We start from the raw sequence: 22,660 nt of genomic DNA, 5'->3' as shown, positions 1-22,660 counted from the left end.
AAACTACTAAACGGTGCATTTTTTGTAAAAATTTTCTATAGGAAAGTTGCTTTAAAAAAATCATATTAATCTATTTTTAAATTTAAATAGTTAATACTCAATTAATCATGCGCTAATGGCTCACCTTGTTTTACGTATCTTCCTAATATTCTCAATCTCCTCCTCCTCAAACTCACCCTAAGTGCATTCACAATGCAGGCTACGTATTCGAGAGACCCAAGACAGTAGTTTGATCTAGAACCATTGTAGAAAATAGGCTCCACACTGCATGTGGTCTTAAATAGGACCCAAACAAATATCAAAATACTCTTAAAATGAACTTAAATAGAACCCAAACAAATATCAAAATACTCTTAAAAGGAACTTAGCCTACAACGGTGGTGTCTCAGTCAAAGGGTCAACAACAAATTGGATCAAATTCCCTCAACTACCCCACTTCTCATTAAGTCTTTTCCGCTTCCTACCCCGCTTCTCATCAAGTTTTCTCCACTTCCTCCGCCCACATCGCTCATCGCTGTTGGGGCAGGAGCCGCTGTGCTAGTTGCTAGTCACCGCGGCAGTAAGACTAAGGGAGTGGATAGAGTTGGAGTCCAAGAGGCACGGGTACGGCACGAGAGCCATGACCCGCTTCCCCTTCTCTCTCTTTTCCTCTACGCCATCATCGCCATTCCCTCTGGATCCTCCTCTTATCCTTCTCGATTGCTCCACCTCCATAGTAGGCGGCAACATCACGACGGTGGAGGGGAAGCTATCGGAGCTTTCCACCAATAACAGCATCGATAAGGTTATCCATAGGAAGGTCAAGGTAAGGTGTATTCAGTTCCCTCCCCTCATGTGTCACTTCATGCATTTTTCCCATGGCTACATCATTGCTTGTGATTTGTGGAATGGTTGTGATTGAGCGACGGTGAATCTCCGTACAAGCAATCTCCCCCTCCCTGATGGTGATGAGCAAAGCAGTGCGGGAGGGAGGAAACCTGGTGCACGGGAGGGGCTATTGGGGACATACTTGCTTTGCATGGGTAAAGCCACGATTCGACGAAGCTCCGACCTCCACAACGTGGTGCCACGCTCCTCTTCTTGCTCTGCACATCCTTGTTCAGCTTGAACAATATTTGACTAATTTCGGTTACGCGGTCTTCATGGGGCTCCGCGGCTTGAAGAGATGGTGACAAATATCTGGTTCCTAGCACTTGGGCCAAACGACAATCGGCGCATCATGAGCACCCTAATATAACCATGTTTCTAGTAGTGAGTGAAAAATATGTTAGGGTGTTAGTATTGTGTTGGTACTTAAATGAAGGTGGGGGTGCTAAAAAGCAATCATTTTCTCGTTTTTTCGTGTTTTAGCTTCCAAATTTAACACCGCTACATTCGTTTAAAAAAAAATTCTAAAAAAAAAGAGAGATGGAAGTGTAAAACCCTAAACCCAAAACCAGAGGAAGCGACGCCACTCTTTCCACCTTTTCCGTCCCTTCTCCCCAACGTTTCCTCCTCCGCCCCTCTCCCATTCCATCCATGGCGGAGCAAGAGCAAGAGCAACAGATGGATTGGGAATAGAATCAATCGCTAGCAGCAACAACGCGATCGCCGATTCCAAGTTTCCACTCCCGGAGGAGGAGGAGGAGGAGGCGGCGATTCCAATCTAGATTGCGAGGGGGCTGGTCAGCAGCAGGAGGAGGAGTAGGGGGAGGGCAAGATGAGCACGGTGGACAAGATGCTGATCAAGGGGATCCGGAGCTTCGACCCGGAGAACAAGAACGTCATCACCTTCTTCAAGCCCCTCACCCTCATCGTCGGCCCCAACGGCGCCGGCAAAACCGTGAGCGCCCCAATCCAATCTCTTTCCCCTAGCATCTGTAGTGTGCGCGTGTACTGATTTTTATTTTTTGGGTTTTTTTTGCTTGGTTTCTGTCCTCCCTGCAGACGATCATCGAGTGCCTGAAGCTCTCCTGCACCGGCGAGCTGCCCCCGAACTCCCGCTCCGGCCACACCTTCGTGCACGACCCCAAGGTGAGACACACGCGCGGCTTCAGTGTTCGTCCTCACCATGGGCTCGGGGTTGAGTCGTAGGGGTTTTGCTGCATTTCGGGAACAATGGTGTGATTAATCTTGTTAGTAAGGTCTATTGGGGGTACCCAGTTCACGGTGGTTTGATAGCAGTCGTATCGAACAGGGGTTGATGCTTTTATGATTTGTATCTTGGTGGAGTGATGGATTGATGCAATTGAGGGATCTCGAATGCCTATGGAGGTGCAGTGTGCTGTGCTATTGTGCCAGGGAATGGGCTTGAAATGAATGATGGTTATTGTGGACTGAAGCTGCTTCAAGGTTGTTGGCATAATTTTCTGCCAGGAGTTCTTTTACATTACTTGTTTCTGTGGGATGTGCAGGTGGCAGGTGAGACGGAAACAAAAGGGCAGATTAAGCTGCGGTTTAAGACAGCAGCAGGAAAGGATGTGGTGTGCATCCGCTCCTTCCAGCTTACCCAGAAGGCATCAAAAATGGAGTTTAAAGCAATTGAGAGCGTCCTCCAGACTATAAATCCACACACGGGCGAGGTCCTCAGACTTATTGTTTCCCCTTTTGCTTCCAAGTTGTTTTGTATGGGGCCATGCCTTTGAGATTTATTTATTTGATTATATTGAGGCATGGGTGTGTTTGTTTAGTTACAAAAGATTCTTGAAACTCCAACTGGGAAAAATAACTTTGCCGGCATGTCATTGGATGATCTTGATTTGGTTCAGAACACCTGTAACCCGAAAATGATTTCTCATGTCTATTGTTGTTTGTAACTCAAGGTTCATTACAAAGCTAATATTATTACATATATCAATCATATGCTGTAGTTTCTGTTGCTATACATGTCTCTGCCTGTAGGACTTTCTTGTAGTAAATACTGTCCCCATGGTTGCATACAAAGACGTCCATTATTTCCCTTGCACTTTGTATTGTCCGTGTCAGGTAAACCCTTGTCTCAAATTTGAGTTAAGTAGATCTTAGCTATGAGTCTGTGGTGGTTATAAATGTTTTCATAAACTAGAATAGCCGGAAGTGCATAGTTATGTGGGAAATTTTCTCTCAATTTCCCTTTGTATTGCATACCGATTGATATTTTAATTAATAGAACAATCAGATTGCCCTTATGAACCATGCAACACTTCTCAAATACATTTGATTTCTTTCATTTTTGATCTATTTTTGTGGTCGTAGAAAATTTTCTTAGGACACCTTGTACTTTCTGTGACCACAAGTACTTAGTGTGACATTGTTGCACATAAAAATTTGATCCATGTGAATCTAGACGATGGGAATTTCACACTTGTTTGGTTGGTTCTAAATAATAAATTTAAACAAGGCAATGGGTTTGTATCACTATGGCTTCATTTGGGGTTGAGGTGGATTATGATAAATCTCGTTTGGTAAACTGTTTTTATTCAATCTAAGTTGGAAGCGATAATATTATTGTGTTCTATAAAAATGAAACAATTGTGAGAGATACGATGATTGCATAACATATTTTTCTAACCATTATTTGATTTTTTTTAAAATAGAATGATTCTTACATTTCTACTACAAATTTAAAATAAGCACAGTATAATACAGCACAGCCACCACAAATTGCGCCTAAAGGAGTACTGTATCTGTTGAACATTTTAGGTTACAATGTATATTCACAGCCTAATTTGTTTTTATTATTGCTGAATTCAGAAAGTCTGCCTCAGCTACAGATGTGCTGATATGGATAGGGAGATTCCAGCTTTAATGGGTGTATCAAAGGCTATACTGGAGAATGTTATATTCGTGCACCAAGATGAGTCCAATTGGCCTTTGCAGGATCCATCGACACTTAAGAAGAAGTTTGACGATATCTTTTCTGCGACCCGGTACTTGAATGTTTTACTATTTCGTGTTTGCTTCGGAAGCTCTGGTCAAGAGCATAACCGTTATTAGTTGAAACATGACAATATTTTGAGATAAATTATTCTAGAGTAATCATCGTTATTCCTTGAAATGTCGTTATGACTAGCATTGGACTACCTTAATTTCTGTATATGCATGTGCAGCTATACCAAAGCTCTCGAAGTCATAAAAAAACTTCACAAGGATCAAGCACAGGAAATCAAGACTTTTAGGTTAAAGTTGGAGAACCTTCAGACTCTAAAAGACCAAGCATATAGGGTACTCTAATCTTCTGTTCAATCATTCCTGCTAGACCGCCATTGTATGAAACTTTTGAGTTATGGTATCGAGAGTTGAGTTCAACTTGTCAATGCAGAAGCACCTTTGTTATTTGCTTATTTGCCATGGGTTGGGCTATCATTTTGTTCTGGATCTTTGAAATGCTACAATGTTTTTCTTTTTTTTAAAATGATTACTGATCAACTAAAAGAAATTGAAGGGATTGTATCGTTCTGTCCTGCATTTGTGCCAGAATATATGGCTAATCAGCATATTTTACCTTTAATTATTTGTCATAAGATGTCTGATTTATCAACATGGTGTCCTGCTGACTTTAATGATGTTATTGGTGAAGAATGCAGAAACAATGTAAATATTTGGCAATTAATGAAGTAATTTGACAGCAGACACCACTGTAACACATTTGATATTACTTTTCACATCAATCACCTCCCATTCAAACTTCTCCCCATCTTACTATGAACCACTCCCCCACTCCATACATATCCTTATTTAATGAGAGGCATTTTGTCTTTTTTCTCTATAATTAATTTTCCTCAAATAACCTAGAATCCCTTGTATTTGGGGATGGAGGGAGTATATACATCAAGTTAGATACTAGTTATTGTTTCTATGTGCCATTCAAAGTTGTGAGAACCAGCTTTTGCATGTTCACCTGACATCCATAGACCCTGAAATTATTTCTTAATCTATTATTATATGCTACTTATGTCTCACTAACAATTGTGTCCTTGACCCACATGTCAGCGAGACAATGAGTGCTATATAAGGGATAGAGTAATTGTCCATGACCCACATGTCTCACTAACGTACCTTTTATTTTTACTTTAACTCTCACTAATTTTGACAGCTCCGTGACAATATTGCTCAAGATCAAGAGAAGTCAGATGCCTTAAAAATTCAAATGGAGGAACTGAGAACAAACGTTCAAGGTGTTGAAGACAAAATTCGTCGTACTGAAAAAAGTTTAGCTGACTTGAGGAGGCTTCAACAGGAAATTAACTCCAGTACATCTGCTAGAACTACATATTTTACACTTCAGCAGCAACAGTATGCTGCTCTTTCTGAGGAAAACGAAGGTAAGTGACTCCTTGGTGTGTCACTGTGCCTTCAGGCTTCAGCCCATTAGTTCTCACCATTACAACAATTGACTCTGTCTTTGTTTAGATACCGATGATGAACTAAAGGAGTGGCAAACGAAATTTGAAGAAAGAATGGCATTGCTGCAAAATAAGATCAGTAAACTAGAAAGAGATGTGGATGATGAAAATACAACAAGCTCCTTCCTTTCCAAGGCCATAAATGATTTGATGCGAGAAACAGGAAGGCTCCAGGCAGAAGCTGACGTAATGTTATCATCTTTTATATCTTCTTTCTATGATTTTATCAGTCATTATTAACTATAGTGGACATTGTTTTATGGTGTTAAAAGTTTAAAGTAACATCCAAATATGTGGTTTTCAGGCTCACATGTCAGTGAAACACGAACGGGATTCAGCAATCAGAAAGATCTTCACCAAACATAATCTTGGGCCAATACCTGATGCTCCTTTAACTGATGCTGCTGCCATGCACCTTACAAACATAACTAAAGCAAAACTGTCAAATCTTAATGATGATTTGCAGGATAAGAAGGTGAGAATACTGATTCTATATATTCTGGAATTTAATTGCTAAAGTATACACTTTTATTTTTAACTTCCGCTGATTATAAGCTTCAAAATCATTTCCAAAATCAATATGCGTATGGAGTTTAGTCATATAGCAAATGTGCTCTATTCTGCATCCACCTCATAATTGTCCTGTTTTGGTGTGGCATCTCAGTGGACGTATGAGTTATGTATTAAACAGTTTTTGTTGGAGGAAGAATGTTACTGAATCTACTCAAATCATTTGCTCAAGTAGGCAGTGAATTTTATCTAGTTAATATTGAACCCACCTGTTCTTAAAAAGTATGTGCTCTGACAATGAAAATTCCGCTTTATGACCAGAAATCTAATGAGGCACAGAAACAGTTTCTGTGGGGACGCTATCTTGAAGTAAATACTCGCTACTCTGAAGTTGTTGGCCAGATAGAATCTAAGGTTGCCTCCAAGGTTAGTCATGGAAAGAACATTGGACAAGCACAAATATGATCTTCTGCAACTATCTCAGAAGAAATTGTATTTCTTCACATATCAATAACTTTTCAGAAAGGTATTTCAAGGCGCATGAAAGATAAAGAGAGTGAACGCGATGCCGCGGAAATGGACCTTTCAAAGTACAATCTTCCCCGTATTGATGAAAAGGAGAGACATCTGGTACTTTCCTGATCCAATTATCTTTAGTTCTTGGAAACATCCATATATGTAGCTGCACTTTGCTTGTTACATTTTTATCAGAAGTAGAAAGAAATGTCACAGGCTCACAGCATTAGACAGTTTGAGCATTGCACCCTTAGGCGTTGGCTCATATTTTTCTCCACATGCTTTGATGTCTTAAAGTATGCCATCATTCTTAATTCCGATGAAAGTATTTTTTTTCGAGAATAATAACTGATTCATCCCATATTAATTTTGGATAGCAAATTGAAGTTGAAAGGAAAGCACTTGCGCTGGGAGAAAGGAACTATGATTCAATTGTAAATCAGAAGCGCACAGAGATATTTAGCTTGGACCAGAAGATAAAAACACTTCAGTGGGAAAAAGACAGCATTATTAGTGATTCCAATGACAGGGTACTACTAGACGTGAAGAAGGATGAATTGGAAGAAAGCAAGAAGAAACTTAAAAAGATGCATGTTTCTTCCTCTCTCCTTTTATAACCCTACTTATTTTATGATTCACTTTTTTATATTTCCCAATCTTAAATCTTGCTGTGTGAGAAGTTCAAGTAGCACATACTGTGTAAAATGCAGATTTGATGAGCATAAGGAAAAAATCAGAATTGTGTTTAAAGGGAGGACTCCTTCTGAGAAGGAAGTCAAGAAGGAACTTAGTCAAGCCTTTGGGTATGTGCTACTCTGTTTTTCTTATATTTGTTTCAACCAGCGATCAGTGATTCCTTTGTTGGTTGCTGTGATCAGTTCAGTTCACCTGTGTCATTTGTCAAGCTGTAGTTTGAAAAAGTTATCTCTTCCATCAATTGACCTCCTTTCTGCATTTTATCAGTGGGCTACTGATAGCTAGTAGTAGTAATAGCAGTATCTGACTATCTGTAGTCATGCATATTTTGATCAATCATGCACACCATGAGCTGATGTACATTCAATGCAAGTGCAGTAGCGTACATGATAATTTTAAACATAACCGTGTAGTTGTATGTATATGGCTGTTCATTAATGCTGGGATGATTAGTCCTGTGCACACGAACTATCATGTTTATGCCAATTCATCCTAATAGTAGATGTGAGAATAATACATATGAAGTCCTCTAGTTGTTATTTATGCATTTAGTAATGGTACAAAACTCTGCTTGGCTCAGGTCTGTAGACAGAGAATACAATGATTTGAACTCAAAATCCCAGGAAGCAGCGCAAGAGCTGAAACTGGTACAGATGAAAATACTTGATGCTAGGAGCCACTTGTCAAAGCTTCAAAAGGAATTGGATGGTAAATTCAGATATTACTACCGTACATTTATACTTACGTAATGGCGTGATTTTATGTGAAATATTTTGATATCTAAAAGATCCACTATGGTGTGGGATTTGAACAAATAACTTTGGGGAGGAGTCGGTTATACGTCTCCTTGAATTTTCAAGTGCAAATGTACCATATTTTTCTCATTGCTATTTTTAAACAATGGCGGATTTCCTACGAACTATGTATATTGCATGCATTTGATATTTATTTTTTTATCTTTAGGCTAACCTAGCACATTCCTATCCAAATAAAGGAAAATATGTGAAAAATACTGATAAATTTAATTAGTGGAACTTAGGATGTTACAATCATAAACTAACGGAGTTAGATTACTTTTGATCAGATTGGCCTGTTGTTATGGGCAGAACTCAGCCCCTCTCATTATTAGATAAGGTTGTTAGGCTTTATTAGATAAGGCTGTAGGAGGTTTGTTAGGTTTTATTAGATAAGGTTGTTAGGATGTTTGTTAGGAGCCGGCTCTATATAAGGAGAGGCACCAGTCATGTGGAATTAATCAAGAAAGAAGTTAAACCTATCTCTAGTCTCCCCTCTTCTCTGTTCGACCTCACCCAAACTCTGGGGCGGCAAGGCTGCAGGCCTCGCCTTCCCGTTGAGCACCCCAATTCATTCCTCCACATAACATCTGGTATCAGACGACCACGATCCTGTCATCCACCCCACCACGCCATTCACCATGCCTGCCATCCATGACCTCCACATGCTGCGCCAATCCTCCAGGGCCATGCAGACCTCCATCACGGAGATCACAGCTGGGCTCGACAAGGTGACAGAATTGGTGTTGGCACTCCGTGCGGGTTTTGAGGCCAAGGGGGTGGCGTTGGAAACTACGACGACGACGCCCTCTCCGCCACTCGCGACGGCGCCGCCTTCTCTGCCATCGTCCCTGTTCGCGGCTGCGGTGGAGGAACCGGTGATGACGACGCCCTCTTCACCGCCATCGGTCCAATCGGTGGAGGTGCTGCAGCCCCTGGCTGTAGTGCCATTTTCTCAGTTGTCGTTCGCATCCGAGGCTGCGGCAGTGCTGTCACACCTCACAACAGTCCGGTCGGCGCTCGCTGGGGCACCATCAACTCAGCCATCGCCATGGAAGACCATCGTGTCGCGTCGTCACCGTTCCCTTCTGCGACCACAGCAGCAGCGAGGGATCTTCCAGCAGCTTCCTCGAGCGGCGGCTGCGATTACGCTGAGCGTTGCTCGACGACGGGGAGCATCACGTGCGGCGCCAACGGCGTGGGATCCAGGCGGGCCACGCGCGCCGGGAAAGGGGGCGCAGCTGCTGCAGCACAGCGTGAGCAACACGCGTGTCAACCTCCTGGGGGTGGCGCCGTCTACATGAGCAGCAGGTGTGCCACGAGAGTCGGCGCAGGAGGCAGCTGGTTCCTCGCGACCCCACGGCGTCAGCCCTTCTCACATGCGGCTGGTGCACATAGCCGGTATGGCGCGTCCTCATGCGGCGATCGCGGCATGCACGGCGCGAGAGATGCGACTTCTGGTGGCGGCGCGAGAGATGGGAACGGTTCCTCGTTCGTCCCTGCTGTTCGGTGGGTCAACTGGACCGTGTCTTTTTGGCTGGTCACGTGATCCTCTGTTGAGAAGACAAGATCCATACAACATGTCTTGGGCCAGGGGCTATTGGAGTGGGCTGCAGTTGTCTAGGCACCACACAGCTTTGGTCTCCTTTGGCAAACATGACAGCAAGCAGGACATTTGTGGTTTTTGGAACACACAGTCACATTGGTATGGCGTCCTTCCTCTATGTTCTTCTGGATGGGGCCCACCTGAGCTTGGCAGCAGAAGAATGGCATGGAACACCAAAATAATTTTAGATTTATTCTTCCAAATAATGTTAGGAGCCGAGATGTAAAAGGCTTAATAATAGGACATCATGTGAAGACAAGCTTGCAGCTCGCGGGCGAGCTGCTTCCGAAGGAGGAGGGAAAGGGGACTAGGATGACATGGGTGATCGGCACCCCTCAACCTTTAGGCATGGCTTCCACCGCAGCTCGAGGACGAGCTGTCTCGAAGGAGGGATGGAGATGTTATGGGCAGAACTCAGCCCCTCTCATTATTAGATAAGGTTGTAGGAGGTTTGTTAGGCCTTTTGTTAGGATGTTTGTTAGGAGCTGGCTCTATGTAAGGAGAGGCACCACAGTCATGTGGAATTAATTAAGAAAGAAGTTAAACCTATCTCTAGTCTCCCCTCTTCTCTGTTTGACCTTACCCAAGCTCCGGGGTGGCGAGGCTGCAGGCCTCGCCTTCCCGTTGAGCACCCCAATTCATCCCTCCACATAACACCTGTGACCATGCAAACATGTGAAATGCAATCGCTGTTAGGATTCACATCATTTTTGCAGCTCTTGGCCTCCATTGAGGTGAGATAGTATTGCTGTTAGGATTCACATCATTTTTGCAGCTCTTGGCCTCCATTGAGGTGAGATAGTATCAGATTCTTCTCTCCCTTGGTCTCTCCTCTTAACACTTGGCATAGCTAGCTGTGGCAGTATAGCTGCAGTACTGTAGTTGCAGCTGCAGCTAGTACTAGCGAGCTAGGCCATGGTGTCCCCATTGTGCATGATTGCTCCCTGATTATGTGGTCTGCTTCCTTGCTGCTACCATGATGCCAGACAAGGCAATACTGGTCTATGCAGCACTTAGCTCGCTCTAATCGTCTAATTAATTGCATGTCGGATCAAACTGGGTGTCTAGGTGTTCCTTCCACAGATCGGTGGATGCAGTTCATGCTATGTACTCGCTCTCTTCTTTAGCTGTTTGTGCTCACTGAATGTTTCTTTAAGTAACTGCCTTTGACCCCAAATGAGATTGATTTGTTTGGTTGCATTTTTGATTGGATAGCCAAATTGGCAGGTAGTTCATGTGATTAGCCTTGCTGGGACATTGCCTTGTACTCCCTCCGTTTCACAATGTAGGACTTTCTAGCATTGCCCACATACATATAGATGTTAATGAATCTAAACACATGCATATGTCTAGATTCATTAACATCTAAATGAATATAGGCAATGCTAGAAAGTTTTACATTGTGAAACGGAGGAAGTAGGAGATAACTCATGCATTGAGGAAATATTGTTGTTGTACATAGCGCCTTTGTGGAAGGTGTCCAAGCATCTGGTAGCTGCCGTACCTCATTCTTTAGTATTCCTATGTTAGTGCGGCGGAATTTGGTTGGTCATACCTGTCTAATTTACTCTTTTAATTGCCATCATGTTCAAAGCCAAATTGTCCTTTAGACTCATCATAGTTCGTTGAATAAAGCTGGGACTAGTTCTGATCTATGCTTCACCTGAACCATGGGTAAATTTCTTCTCAATTTGATGACAAGAACTAATTTGATTGTTTTGTCTGGGCAGAAATTTAGCACACTGTACCTATATCATCTTCCAAGGTTCTCTCAGAGATGATAATAAATTAATGTTTTCTCATACTGTAAAGAGAATACAAATATTGTCATTGAAATTAATAAAGTTTTTCTATGGAACTAATGAAAGGACTGCTCATTCATTTTATCTTTTAAGACTGTGATAAGATCCATTGACACATGTTTTTCTACAGCAAAGAGAAGCTATGTGGAGTCCAAACTTCAATCCATTACGAAGATGTCTGCTGACATTAACATGTTTCCCAAACATCTGAAAGATGCCATGGATGAAAGAGAGAAACAAAAAAAGTTGATATCCATAATTTTAGCCATTTTATTTGGTCTATATATCTCCTTGTGATGTGCTAAATTCAATGCTTCCTGCTTATATGCAGCAATTTAAGTTACGCGAAGGGAATGCGGCAAATGTATGAGCCTTTTGAAAATTTGGCTCGTGAGCTCCACATGTGCCCTTGCTGTCAACGTGCTTTCACTCCTGATGAAGAGGATGAATTTGTAAAGAAGGTGCCTGATCTAATAATTGATATAACATGCTGCCTTTTACTTTGTTAGAGTTACTTTATTCATATGAGTTTTTCCTAATGTGTCTGTACCTTTCAGCAAAGGACAACGTGTGAAAGTACTGCAGAGCGCATGAACAAGATCTCATTGGAATGCTCAAATGCTGAAGACTTTTTCCAGCAATTGAATAAACTCAATGCAACTTATGAGGAATTTGTGAAGCTGGGAAAAGAGGCTATACCTCTAGCAGAGAAGAACTTGAAACAACTTTTGGCGGATGAAAGTGAGAAGGCACAAACATTTGATGATGTTAGTTTCCTGTTATTAACACACAACTCTGTTTTAGTTCCCAGACATAAAAGAAATAGCAGACAGTATAACCTCATGACTTAAATGAACTTGACTTCTCTGGTTCAATCCAAACTGAATATCCTTGAGCTTGTATTTCGTTCCTCGTGCCCAACTCTGGCACAATTATATCATCCCTTGCCACCTCGTGCAGTACTAAATCAGTATATTTAATTTCTTTAAAACAAGGAGTTGATCTCATACTAATTGCGACTAGCCTACAGCATGCTACTCCCTCTGTCCACAAATATAAATGATTTGGTTATATACCTGGACAAGCACTCGTTCAGTTACATAGCCAAAATCCTTTATATTTGTGGACGGAGAGAGCATATCTTGTTTAGTGGTCTGTAGTTATGTGTTGCCACCTCTTCTAGGCCACATTGGCATAAGGCTTGTTTTGGTGTTCTTAAGCTCTTCTTGATTGGGCACTGTAGGATGGAGTCTCTCAATGAAATCTATAAAACACATGTAGTTTGTGGTTAGCTCATGTCATAGTCTTGTATTTAAATAAGTACTTACCTTTGAGAAAATATTTTAATCATAGTATATCTGTGGTCTCATGTGAAATCATAACTTTCTTTCAATTAGTTACCGATGCAGATAATATTGTTATTGACGAAGATAATTTATTATGTATAACCTATTTCGCTTTGTCTTGTTTGCATTTTGATGGCTTTGATCTTTGGAGAGATGTAGTTTTGTTTACAGTTTCCATATGTGATCCTTCATTGCAGTTTGTCAGTGTTCTTGCTCAAGTTAAAATGGACAAGGATGCAGTGCAGGTATTGCTACAGCCAGTTGAAACGATTGATAGGCACGTACAAGAAATACAGCAGTTAGGACCACAAGTTGAAAATCTTGAATATAAGCTTGATGTTCGTGGCCAAGGTGTTAAATCTTTGGAGCAAATCCAGTTGGAGTTGAACTCTGTGCAGAGGACAAGGTATTTAATTCTCAGAACGGAGCAAATTTGTTAAGGGTAATTTGGAACCATGGAACAAATGGCCTAAAAAAACTTATACTCTGTTGATCTGTTCGGAAATTTAGAAAAGAGTTCTCGAAGGAATTAATCAACAGGATATTTTATGCATGATCAGTACTTGGGGTCTTGAAAAATTCTAGTGCTTAAGCTTTTCAGGGTCGATATGTCACATACACTGCTCTAGCTATGGCAATCAAATTAAATGCTTACAGAGCTAACTGATGCCCTTAATTTGTGGGAGTACCAAATAATGCTTTAGTGAAGGATGCACCCATCCAGACTTTTCTGCTCATAGACAGCGCTTTTCTGCTCTGAGACAGCTATCTGTTACATACTAGTTGTAGAGTTCCCTTTTTCACTTGGTACTGATAGAAATAAGCGCACAAACTGGTTATTGGAGATCTTTAGGTGCTTTGGCTTTCAATATGCTGTAACTATGTTGAGATACTACTATATATAATATATTTTCTATTACCATCTTTTAAGCAGTTTATTTGACCTCTTTATTTTCTTCACGACTCCACTTGGAAGCTGGAAGCTTCACTTTGTTTGATACTCTTATCTATTGAACAGGGACACATTGAACAATGAAGTGGATGATCTAAGGGATCAACAAAGAACACTTACCGATGGTCTGACTAATGCTCAGATGCGATGGCATGATATTAGGGAAGAGAAGCTAAAAGCTTCAGGTGCAGTGCACAAATTTCAAAAAGCTGAAGAGGATTTGGGACATCTAGCTGAGGAGAAAGAAAAACTAACATTAGAAGAGAAGGTACTCCTGCTTGCCTTCTGTGCACAATTTTTTCTTGAGTAAATTTCATAAAACCCCACCTATTATGGTCCAAGTTACACAAAACCACAGATATTTTGACATGTGGCAAGTAACCCTGGATAGTATGGTCCTAAAGTTTCACAAAACCACACTGTTAACCATTTTAACATACTCTTGTATCAAAATTTTAAAAAATGGATGTAACATTTATATGCTGAACAAAATCCTCATAAATTTGAGATGTGATTGTAGAATTCAAAAGTCAATGATCAATTGGGTGTTTTTGTGAAACTTTTGGACCATAAAACCTACGGTTATGTGTCACATGACAAAATCCCTGTGGTTTTGTGTAACTTGGACCATAATAATAATAGGGAGAGTTTAATAAAATATACTCCTATTTATTTGTTGTAATACCTCAATTCCAAGGTTCATGCTTTTCAGATATATGCCCATTTTGGTTGGATGATATAACATATTTACATATAGTTTACTGGGGTTATATGTTATCTGGGCAAGCCACAAAGTTGCTGCTATGATGCAGTCCTTCTAGTTTATAGCCTTAAGAGCATTTGATCAATTTGATAAACTCGTATGTAAATACTACAGTGATTTTGGATGAAATGTAACTGAGAATTTTACTGGCTGGTTATCATTGTACCACAATTTAGTCAGCACTTGCATCAGCCTCTTTCCAGGAAACGCTTGTGGTTCACTTGGCTTGCTATTGTTTCGAGTCCCGGAAATGTTGGGGGTGCTTTTTTTTATCAATGACATGCTTACACTTGGGCTTATGCACTATGATGCAACATGTGTATAATCTGTTATTGCTCAATTATGCAGCATTTAGAGGAGTCTCTTGGTCCGTTGTCAAAAGAGAGAGAAAGCTTGTTGCAAGAGCATGAAGCTTTGAAGGAAAAGCTTGATCAGGAGTATCATCAGCTGGCAGAAAGAAAAAGGGAATTCCAGCAGGAAATTGATGCACTCGAGACACACAATGAGCGTATCAAAGGGTATAAAACTCATATTGCTCCTGAATTTTAGTTTGTCCAACTTCTACTATCTATGTTTACTCCTGAATCCTTTTAGGTACCTGAATTCAAAGAAGGGCGAGAAGCTTAATGAATTACAGGAAAAACATACTCAGTTGCAGTCTGATCTACAGAAAAGTAAGGAAAGAAAAGAAGAAAAATCGGCGGAGTTAAGCAAGAACAAAGAGCTATTGAAGAGCCAAGATCAGTTGAAAAGAAACATTGATGACAACCTTAACTACAGGAGAACAAAGGATGAAGTGGAACGACTTACTCATGAAATAGAATTACTTGAGGACAAAATACTTTCCATTGGCAGCCTGTCTACTATAGAAGCGGATCTTAAGCAACATTCACAAGAAAAAGATAGGCTTCTTTCAGAGGTATTTTATATCTCATTTGAAACAACTGACAGTTGCATCTAATAAGATGGCGTTCTTTTATGCTCTGTTTCTGTAATCATTAACATACAATATGTACGGCAATGTATGTATTTCTTAATATGTCATGTTCACATGTTCCAGTAATGAATTTAAAAGGAAATTTTACTCAGAAGATTGTGATCACCCTAATTCTTTTTGGCAACTTATGCAGTATAATAGGTGTCAAGGAACGCAGTCCGTTTATCAAAGTAATATTTCAAAACACAAGCTTGAACTTAAACAGACGCAGTACAAGGATATTGAGAAGCGATACTTTAACCAACTTCTTCAACTAAAGGTTGATGGCATGAATGTCCAGGTTCATTTTCTTTGGTTTTTGATCTTGTTGCTTGATCTAATAGCTGATGTGACTGCAGACAACTGAGATGGCAAACAAGGACTTGGACCGATACTATGCTGCTTTGGATAAGTGAGTACGTCTCACCATCACTATGTGCTATTATGTTCTCATTTTTCTTGTAGTTACTCCCCAAGATTTATGTGAGTAAGTGATACTGACTTTCTGAACATTGTTCTTTTCACTTCAATAAGCAAGGTTTGAAAAAAAGCTGAGTGAGTAAGTGATACTCATGCGGTTGCCCCCCTAGTATTGATTATTTGATTATGCATAACCGGCAATGGAAGATTGTGTGATCTAACCTATGTATGCCAACAGGAAGGGGGCACCAGTTACATATATATGCTCTAAGAATAGACCAGTATATTGAACACTAGTAGTAAGAAGCATCCTTTTTGTTCCTTGTTTAAAGATTTGCCTTCCTTCTACTATGTATTAATAGACTGAAAATGTCACGTTTGTGTCAACTGTTATAAATTTCCTTGTTTAAACACTGAAATTGTTTATTGCCGTATCTGTTATATCAGATTTGTCCCTTATAAACTGAAAACATTGAAATCCCATAGTCTTCTCTCTGCCAAGAAAATTGCGTTGCTGTCTTATGAATCTGTTTTTTCTTTCTAATTTTATTAGCATGAATTCTTATGTAGTACTCCCTCCGTTCCATATTGATCATGATGTAACCAAAAAACAGAAATTCCAAATTGATCATCATATAACCCTGACCCTTTCGTTTGACGTATAGTATTATTATTATATTTATGCATGCAAATTGAGTTTGCATACAGGCATTTGGGGGTGGTAAAGTTCCCGTTTCTTGTGTATGGGGGAAGTTAAAGTCTGCATGTTTCTTGATTTTCTCCCATCATATACTCACATTAAATGAAATACAAGGAAGTTAATGCTTCTCTTGGTCTTGATGAAAATACTTATGTGATGATCAATATGGAATGGAGGGAATACATTCTATGATGAACATACGAAAGATGACATATGTATTAATTAAAAACATGATATCAAAAGTGCTTTTGAGTGAACTGGTTTGTGTGCAAAACCTACTTCTGTAAAAGTAAAGGTCCTAAATTGGGACCATAACACTCACTCTTAAGTGTATATCAGCCATTTGGCCGATGTATCTTGAGTTGCCCTTTATGGTTAATTTTAAAATAAGTGACTCTAATCAAGACTAGTAAAAGAAAGGATATCATAAAAGAGTACTCCCTCCATCCCATAATATAAGGCACCCATGCATTTCAAGATTCCACATTCAAAACATTTTGACCAACATTTAGTACAATATGAATCGAATTTTACTTGCTAAAAATTATATAATCGGATTGACATTTGAATTTACTTTCATATGGCTATAATTTTGTTACTACAAACCTTATAATATATGAGAAATTATAAGACAAAGATTAGTTTTGGGGACCGTGTCAAGTTTGACCATGCCTTATATCATGGGATAGAGGGAGTACCTACCTAATCTATTAGGATTAGCAGTTTTACTTCCTTTCTGAATAAGATTTGCATTAAGGGTATAAATACCCAATAGGAGGTCATAAAAAGTTTAGCCAAACCAAGTGAGAAGCATTTGCAGTCGAGTGGCTTCCTTCCATTCGGTGCTGGTCGCTAAGAAGCATTTGCAGTGTTCACCCATCTGTAGAATCTAGATCAACTGTGGTTATTTTCACTGCTAGTTGGTCTGATGGTGCCGTCGACACTGTTGACCCGTCATGCTTCTACTTCTCTACCACATAGTGTTGCACACTAGTTGGCATGGGTCCAAGGACTGAGGGTTGGGCGTGCCTTGATTGATCAGCTATGCTGCCACTAACGTTCTGAGCTCTGGTTGATAGGCGAGGAGAATAGAGAACCTTTGTTTATTCTTTGCTTCAATAATTCTGAGAGATGTGTTCCCTTCTAAAAGAGCAGCTTACAACCACCGAGCAAACCAGATGAGACACGGGTATCTTCTTCAAGAGAGAGCTAGCAAAGTATCTCGTTTCCTAAATAATGGACTTTGTACTTCCTTGGTGCAAAGGGTCAGGGGTCAGCCAGCATTACCAGTTCACTCCTGCTGCGGCAGCAAATGCATGCATCTTGTCCCTTTCTTTTGCTTCTTCCTTGGTCCAAGACTGTTGCCCACATGGTGCACAAAGCCCATAGCATGTACCTACAGCTTGTTGTATGAATTATTTTGAATTGCATCCTTTATTTTTTGTGTAGGCCTTGTATGTTGACACATGATTAGTGGATTAGGGGCTTACATCTTGGGATGACTGTGATAATAGAATATGCTCAGATGTTTGTTTTTCTGCTAGGAAGTTTCACCCAACTTGCATTTTACAATTTTGTGTTTATATTTTCTGCTAGGGCTCTTATGCGGTTCCACACCATGAAAATGGAGGAGATAAACAAAATAATCAAGGAACTGTGGCAACAGACATATAGGGGCCAAGATATCGACTATATAAGCATTAATTCTGACTCTGAGGGTGCTGGCACTCGATCATACAGCTATCGTGTAAGTTAAATTAGTTAACCCTTGATTAACTTTCTTGGATTGTTCATCAGGGTTCACTTGTTTTCAACTTCCTTTTAGGTTGTCATGCAAACAGGTGATGCTGAGCTGGAAATGCGAGGGCGCTGCAGTGCCGGCCAGAAGGTAAATTTTGGCGATGTTTATTTTTCACTGGTAATTCAGTCAATTTATTGACAGGTTTGCTGTCTTCTTTTAAGCAGTACACCTGTTGGATTAGTGCTAGAATTATTTTGTGACACGTCCAGTAGGCAAGTCCATGTCTTACACAGTTATCTACACTACTGTTCAGGTGCTTGCGTCGCTTATAATCAGACTGGCACTGGCAGAAACATTCTGTCTGAACTGTGGCATATTAGCTCTAGATGAGCCGACCACCAATCTAGATGGGCCTAATGCAGAGAGCCTTGCAGGTGCCCTTTTGAGGTATTCCTTTTGGCAACTACAGATTTACTACTAAATTGTTATCACCCGGAGCTTCCACCCTAACTGTGTGTGCGCCTGTCTGTCTTTCCGACACAGAATAATGGAGAGCAGGAAAGGGCAGGAGAACTTCCAGTTGATTGTGATCACCCATGACGAGAGGTTTGCTCAGCTTATTGGTCAGAGGCAGCTCGCCGAGAAATACTACCGAGTCTCCAAGGATGAACAGTAAGTGTGGCACCGTTCATTCTTCTCTTACATATGGACAGAATTCTGCACACTTTTCCTATCGATTGATTGATTCATTCATTCACCTTTGACCAAACCCTGCAGCCAGCACAGCAAAATCGAAGCCCAGGAGATCTTTGACTGAAGAGACGCGGTTCTTGGATCATTTTTAACATTACTATCGCAAAGCCTGCCTTTTGCTCTACCAGCCAATGTGCTTGCAGTTCATATTCGGCTAGGATGCTTGCCAAGTCGAGCTGAAGAGAGGAGTTCAACAGTTGACAAGCCTGACGTTTGCATGGTAAGTTTGTTTCCATCTTGGCCTGTGCCAGGGATCCTGATTTTGCCTATGACCTCATCGTTGTGTATATGATATTAATGTAGAGGAGGCACCGTACACACTTTATTTATGCTGTTGATTACAGCATATAAGAATTGCAACTAATGTAGCATGATTCAGTGGATGTAACTATACTTATTGCTGGGTCTTTTGCGTCATGAGATGTGGGCAGAAGTGCTCTTCTCCTGTCTTCTCGGCCTTCAGAGACTGATTCTGCTCCCAAAAAAAAAGACCCCAACCACAACACTGTGAAGTGAGTGAACGCTGACCCTTTGGTGTGCTCAATGTTTGTGTTCGGTACCTCCGTTTCAAAATATAAGTATTCATGCATGTTTTTCAAAATGTATTTGGACATTTCTTCCTACAGATTCATTCTGGAAAACACATATAAATGTTTCTATTTTGAAACGGAGGGAGTAATTATGATGGTTTTTTTACTTGCGATTGTGTGATTGGAGAATTGAAATAATATTTAATAAATTTACTCGGTAGCCGTATGCCTCTATCGTACAACAATCAACCCTTTTGTTGTATTAGATGATCCTACTTACTCAGTCCCAAAAATACCTATATAATCTATTACAACAAACAATATTACTGTCAGACCTTCTATCTACAGTAACGCTGATTTTTCACAATCACGATACAGTATTACTATAGTAACGTTCGGAGAATATCGTCAAAAAAAAGGAGCATGAAGGGACGAATAAGTTTCTATTAGTTTGAATCGCTTTTCATGCAGTTAAATTTTTTAAAAACATTAGGAACGAGCATGAAAGGATCCAGCAGTTTCTTTTAGGAGGAACATGAAAGCAGCAAGTACTTTCTAGGGAAAATTTGAACCATGTACTCTCTTGGACCCAAAATAAATACATTCTTCTAGTTGAACTAGAGAAGTTCATTTATTTTTGGAATATTGGAGTAAATAATTAAGGATTGAGAATAAGCATCGAATGAACGAGCAATTTCGAAGGAACAGCATATGGTCAACTTTCAAGCCCAAATCTGTAGGAGTGTCGCGGAATAAACTGAATTATTAATTAGTAATTACCATCAATCTAACTTCGCCTATCTATTTAAGTTTGTAGAAGCGCTGAAATGGATCAAACAGTTATAGCACCATATGAACATTTACACGCTACTTATATGTACGAAATGTAATCACGGATCGAGGACAAACATCTTGGTATAGTTTCTTTCCATTTATAATTAGTCTAAGGACATAACAGCATAAACATTGTATCGTTAAAGTTTTGTTCAAAGTACATCAAGATCATCGTAAAACTCTTAGTAATTGATAATAAGCTTATTACATAAGCATGATACCCCACCAAAAAAGTTTGTACGATCGGTTCTCCAACCTTAGAATGTTGTTCTGTTTTTACTACACTATGATCCAAACCTACCGTGTCAGACAAGTGGTAAGAAAGATCTATGTACGCCGATAAATTATCGGTCGGTATATACGTAACTTTTTCGACATACAATTCGAAAAATTCTATATTCAAGTGTCATGCAAAATCTAATTTGCAATTACTATACTTTGTCGAAGAAAAATGTCGATGTTAATCACTACTCCTACCTATGTGCACATAGCCGCCGTTGCACTTACGAATATATGCATGCATCAGCTGCGGTTTTCGAGGACAAGCGCGCCAAGAGCGTCCACGTAGCTCTCCCACACCTTCGCCACCGCCCCGGCCGCCACCTCCGCCGCGCCCTCCACCGCCGCCGCCACGGCCCTGGCGGCCTCCTCGCCGCCGTCCCGCGCCGCCTCCGCCAGCCTCGCGGCCGCCGACGCCGCGAGCTCCGCGGCCCCGGCCACCGCGCCCCAGAGCGCCTCGAGGAGCGCCGACGCGACGGACGCCGCGGCGTCGCGGACGACGCCGGCCGTGAGCTCCACGGCCGCGGTGACCGCGCCCCTGGCCGCGCCGAGCGCCGCGTCGGCCGCCTTTCCCGGCAGCGTGAGCAGCCGCGCGGCGGCGAGGAGGAGGAGCGCCGCGCCGCGGAGCAGCGCCGTGGCCACCGCCTCCGTGCACGACGCGAGCAGCCATAGCGCCAGCTTCACGACGACTAGCCCGAGCGCCATGCACTCGATCTGCCCGCTACTGCAAACTACCAAAATGCACAATAAGAGGCTTGGTGATCATACATATACATACATACATACACATACACACACACACAAAAAAAAAAAATACATGGGGGTGACGCACCTAGCGCGTCTCTCCCTCTCTTTTTTTAATTATATAGTGATAATATATATACACAAATACATGAGATGACACATGTAGCGCGTTTCTCCATCTCCTTTTTAATTATATAGTAATCATATATGATAAATACACGACATGATGCATGTATCGTCTTTTGTTTTTAATCACATGGAAGATGCACACATACATACTATCGAGAGACGAAAATAGATAATAAAGCCGTAACCTGACTAAATTTCTAATAAAAGTAGACCCGCACATACATAATTGTGTGCATCAGAATTTAAATGCAATAAATATGCGCGCGCGTGTGTATATATATATATATATATATATATATATATATATATATATATATATATATATAATGTTTATGTATATATATGTATGCTTATAAAGAGATGGTGTAGCTAGGGAGAGATTAGTGTTGCTTGGAGTGCAAGGATGGAGTCTAGCTAGGATGGTTGTTGTTACTTGTGAGTTTATCTATGGGAGAATAGCTCTTTTGTGAGTAGGTGAAGTACACACGAACAAGTCGTTGCTTCGAAGGTTTACTTTGGGTTCATCATATCCATGGGTCGTCGTCGTCGTTGCTTAGGGTGAGATTGAACTGGTATTTGTTTTCTCTTTTGTAATTAATCGTGTGATTTGTGCATATGTGTTGAATAGGACATTCTATCCATGTACGCATTGTTTAGTATATTATATTTTGTATCTAGGGTCTCAATATCTGTTCATCAGCTAGTGATACGGTAGGGTCAAGATTTTAACTTGCGTGCTGTTTGGCGTACTAGCTACAATGATGTGACACATACATGGAGACCGATGAAAATATTGGATATTGGATGGGGACGGTCAATTTCTTTAAATAACAGTTACTGTCGGCTTAGACACGGTTTCTAACTTCACATGAGTGTGCTCTCATAATATGTAATTATCAAATTAAGATAATTTTTATGACGTGTGTGAAAACCACTAGAGCAAATGGGTCTGAAAATGCGATGGTTTCTGATAGTTGCAGCAACGAAAAATTAAGACGATGAGTGATTTAACCATAGACTATACTTCCTCCTTTCTAAAATATAGCGCTTCCTCTGTTTTATATTATAAATCATTTAAATTTTTTTTCTAGCTAGTCAAACTTATTTAAGTTTGATAAAAATATATCAGCATTTCTGATACAAAATAAATATATTATAAAAATATATTCGATGCTCGATTAAATACAACTAATTTGGTCTCTCTTG

The 22,660-nt window shown here is 40.6% G+C and overlaps 2 protein-coding genes across 3 annotated transcripts; one reads left to right on the top strand and one right to left on the bottom strand.

Moving 5' to 3' along the window:
- Positions 1 to 1,428: 1,428 nt before the first annotated feature.
- Positions 1,429 to 19,980, top strand: LOC127761977 (DNA repair protein RAD50). 2 transcript variants are annotated; one of them, XM_052286312.1, is made up of 27 exons: positions 1,430 to 1,822; positions 1,927 to 2,013; positions 2,394 to 2,561; positions 3,712 to 3,887; positions 4,068 to 4,182; positions 5,054 to 5,282; positions 5,371 to 5,549; positions 5,668 to 5,838; positions 6,195 to 6,299; positions 6,396 to 6,503; positions 6,767 to 6,978; positions 7,100 to 7,192; positions 7,666 to 7,793; positions 11,418 to 11,532; positions 11,619 to 11,748; positions 11,845 to 12,054; positions 12,831 to 13,039; positions 13,652 to 13,853; positions 14,697 to 14,866; positions 14,943 to 15,267; positions 15,479 to 15,604; positions 15,684 to 15,736; positions 18,041 to 18,191; positions 18,270 to 18,332; positions 18,499 to 18,632; positions 18,729 to 18,857; positions 18,963 to 19,980. In XM_052286312.1, the coding sequence occupies exons 1-27, from the start codon at positions 1,700 to 1,702 to the stop codon at positions 19,000 to 19,002; spliced, it is 3,951 nt and encodes a 1,316-aa protein (XP_052142272.1). In that variant the 5' UTR covers positions 1,430 to 1,699; the 3' UTR covers positions 19,003 to 19,980. The 2 variants fall into 2 exon arrangements, with proteins under 2 accessions (XP_052142273.1, XP_052142272.1); XM_052286313.1 differs by lacking the exons at positions 18,270 to 18,332; positions 18,499 to 18,632; positions 18,729 to 18,857; positions 18,963 to 19,980 and having other exon boundaries at positions 1,429 to 1,822; positions 15,684 to 15,740; positions 18,041 to 18,177.
- Positions 19,981 to 20,410: 430 nt separating this feature from the next.
- Positions 20,411 to 21,307, bottom strand: LOC127764516 (uncharacterized). Its single transcript, XM_052289406.1, has one exon. The coding sequence runs from the start codon at positions 21,284 to 21,286 to the stop codon at positions 20,825 to 20,827; it is 462 nt and encodes a 153-aa protein (XP_052145366.1). The 5' UTR covers positions 21,287 to 21,307; the 3' UTR covers positions 20,411 to 20,824.
- Positions 21,308 to 22,660: the final 1,353 nt, after the last annotated feature.

Source organism: Oryza glaberrima, chromosome 2, assembly GCF_000147395.1.
Source record: "Oryza glaberrima chromosome 2, OglaRS2, whole genome shotgun sequence".
NCBI lineage: Eukaryota > Viridiplantae > Streptophyta > Magnoliopsida > Poales > Poaceae > Oryza > Oryza glaberrima.
The sequence above is the reverse complement of the archived record's forward strand: the minus strand, read 5'-3'. Positions and strand labels throughout refer to the sequence as shown.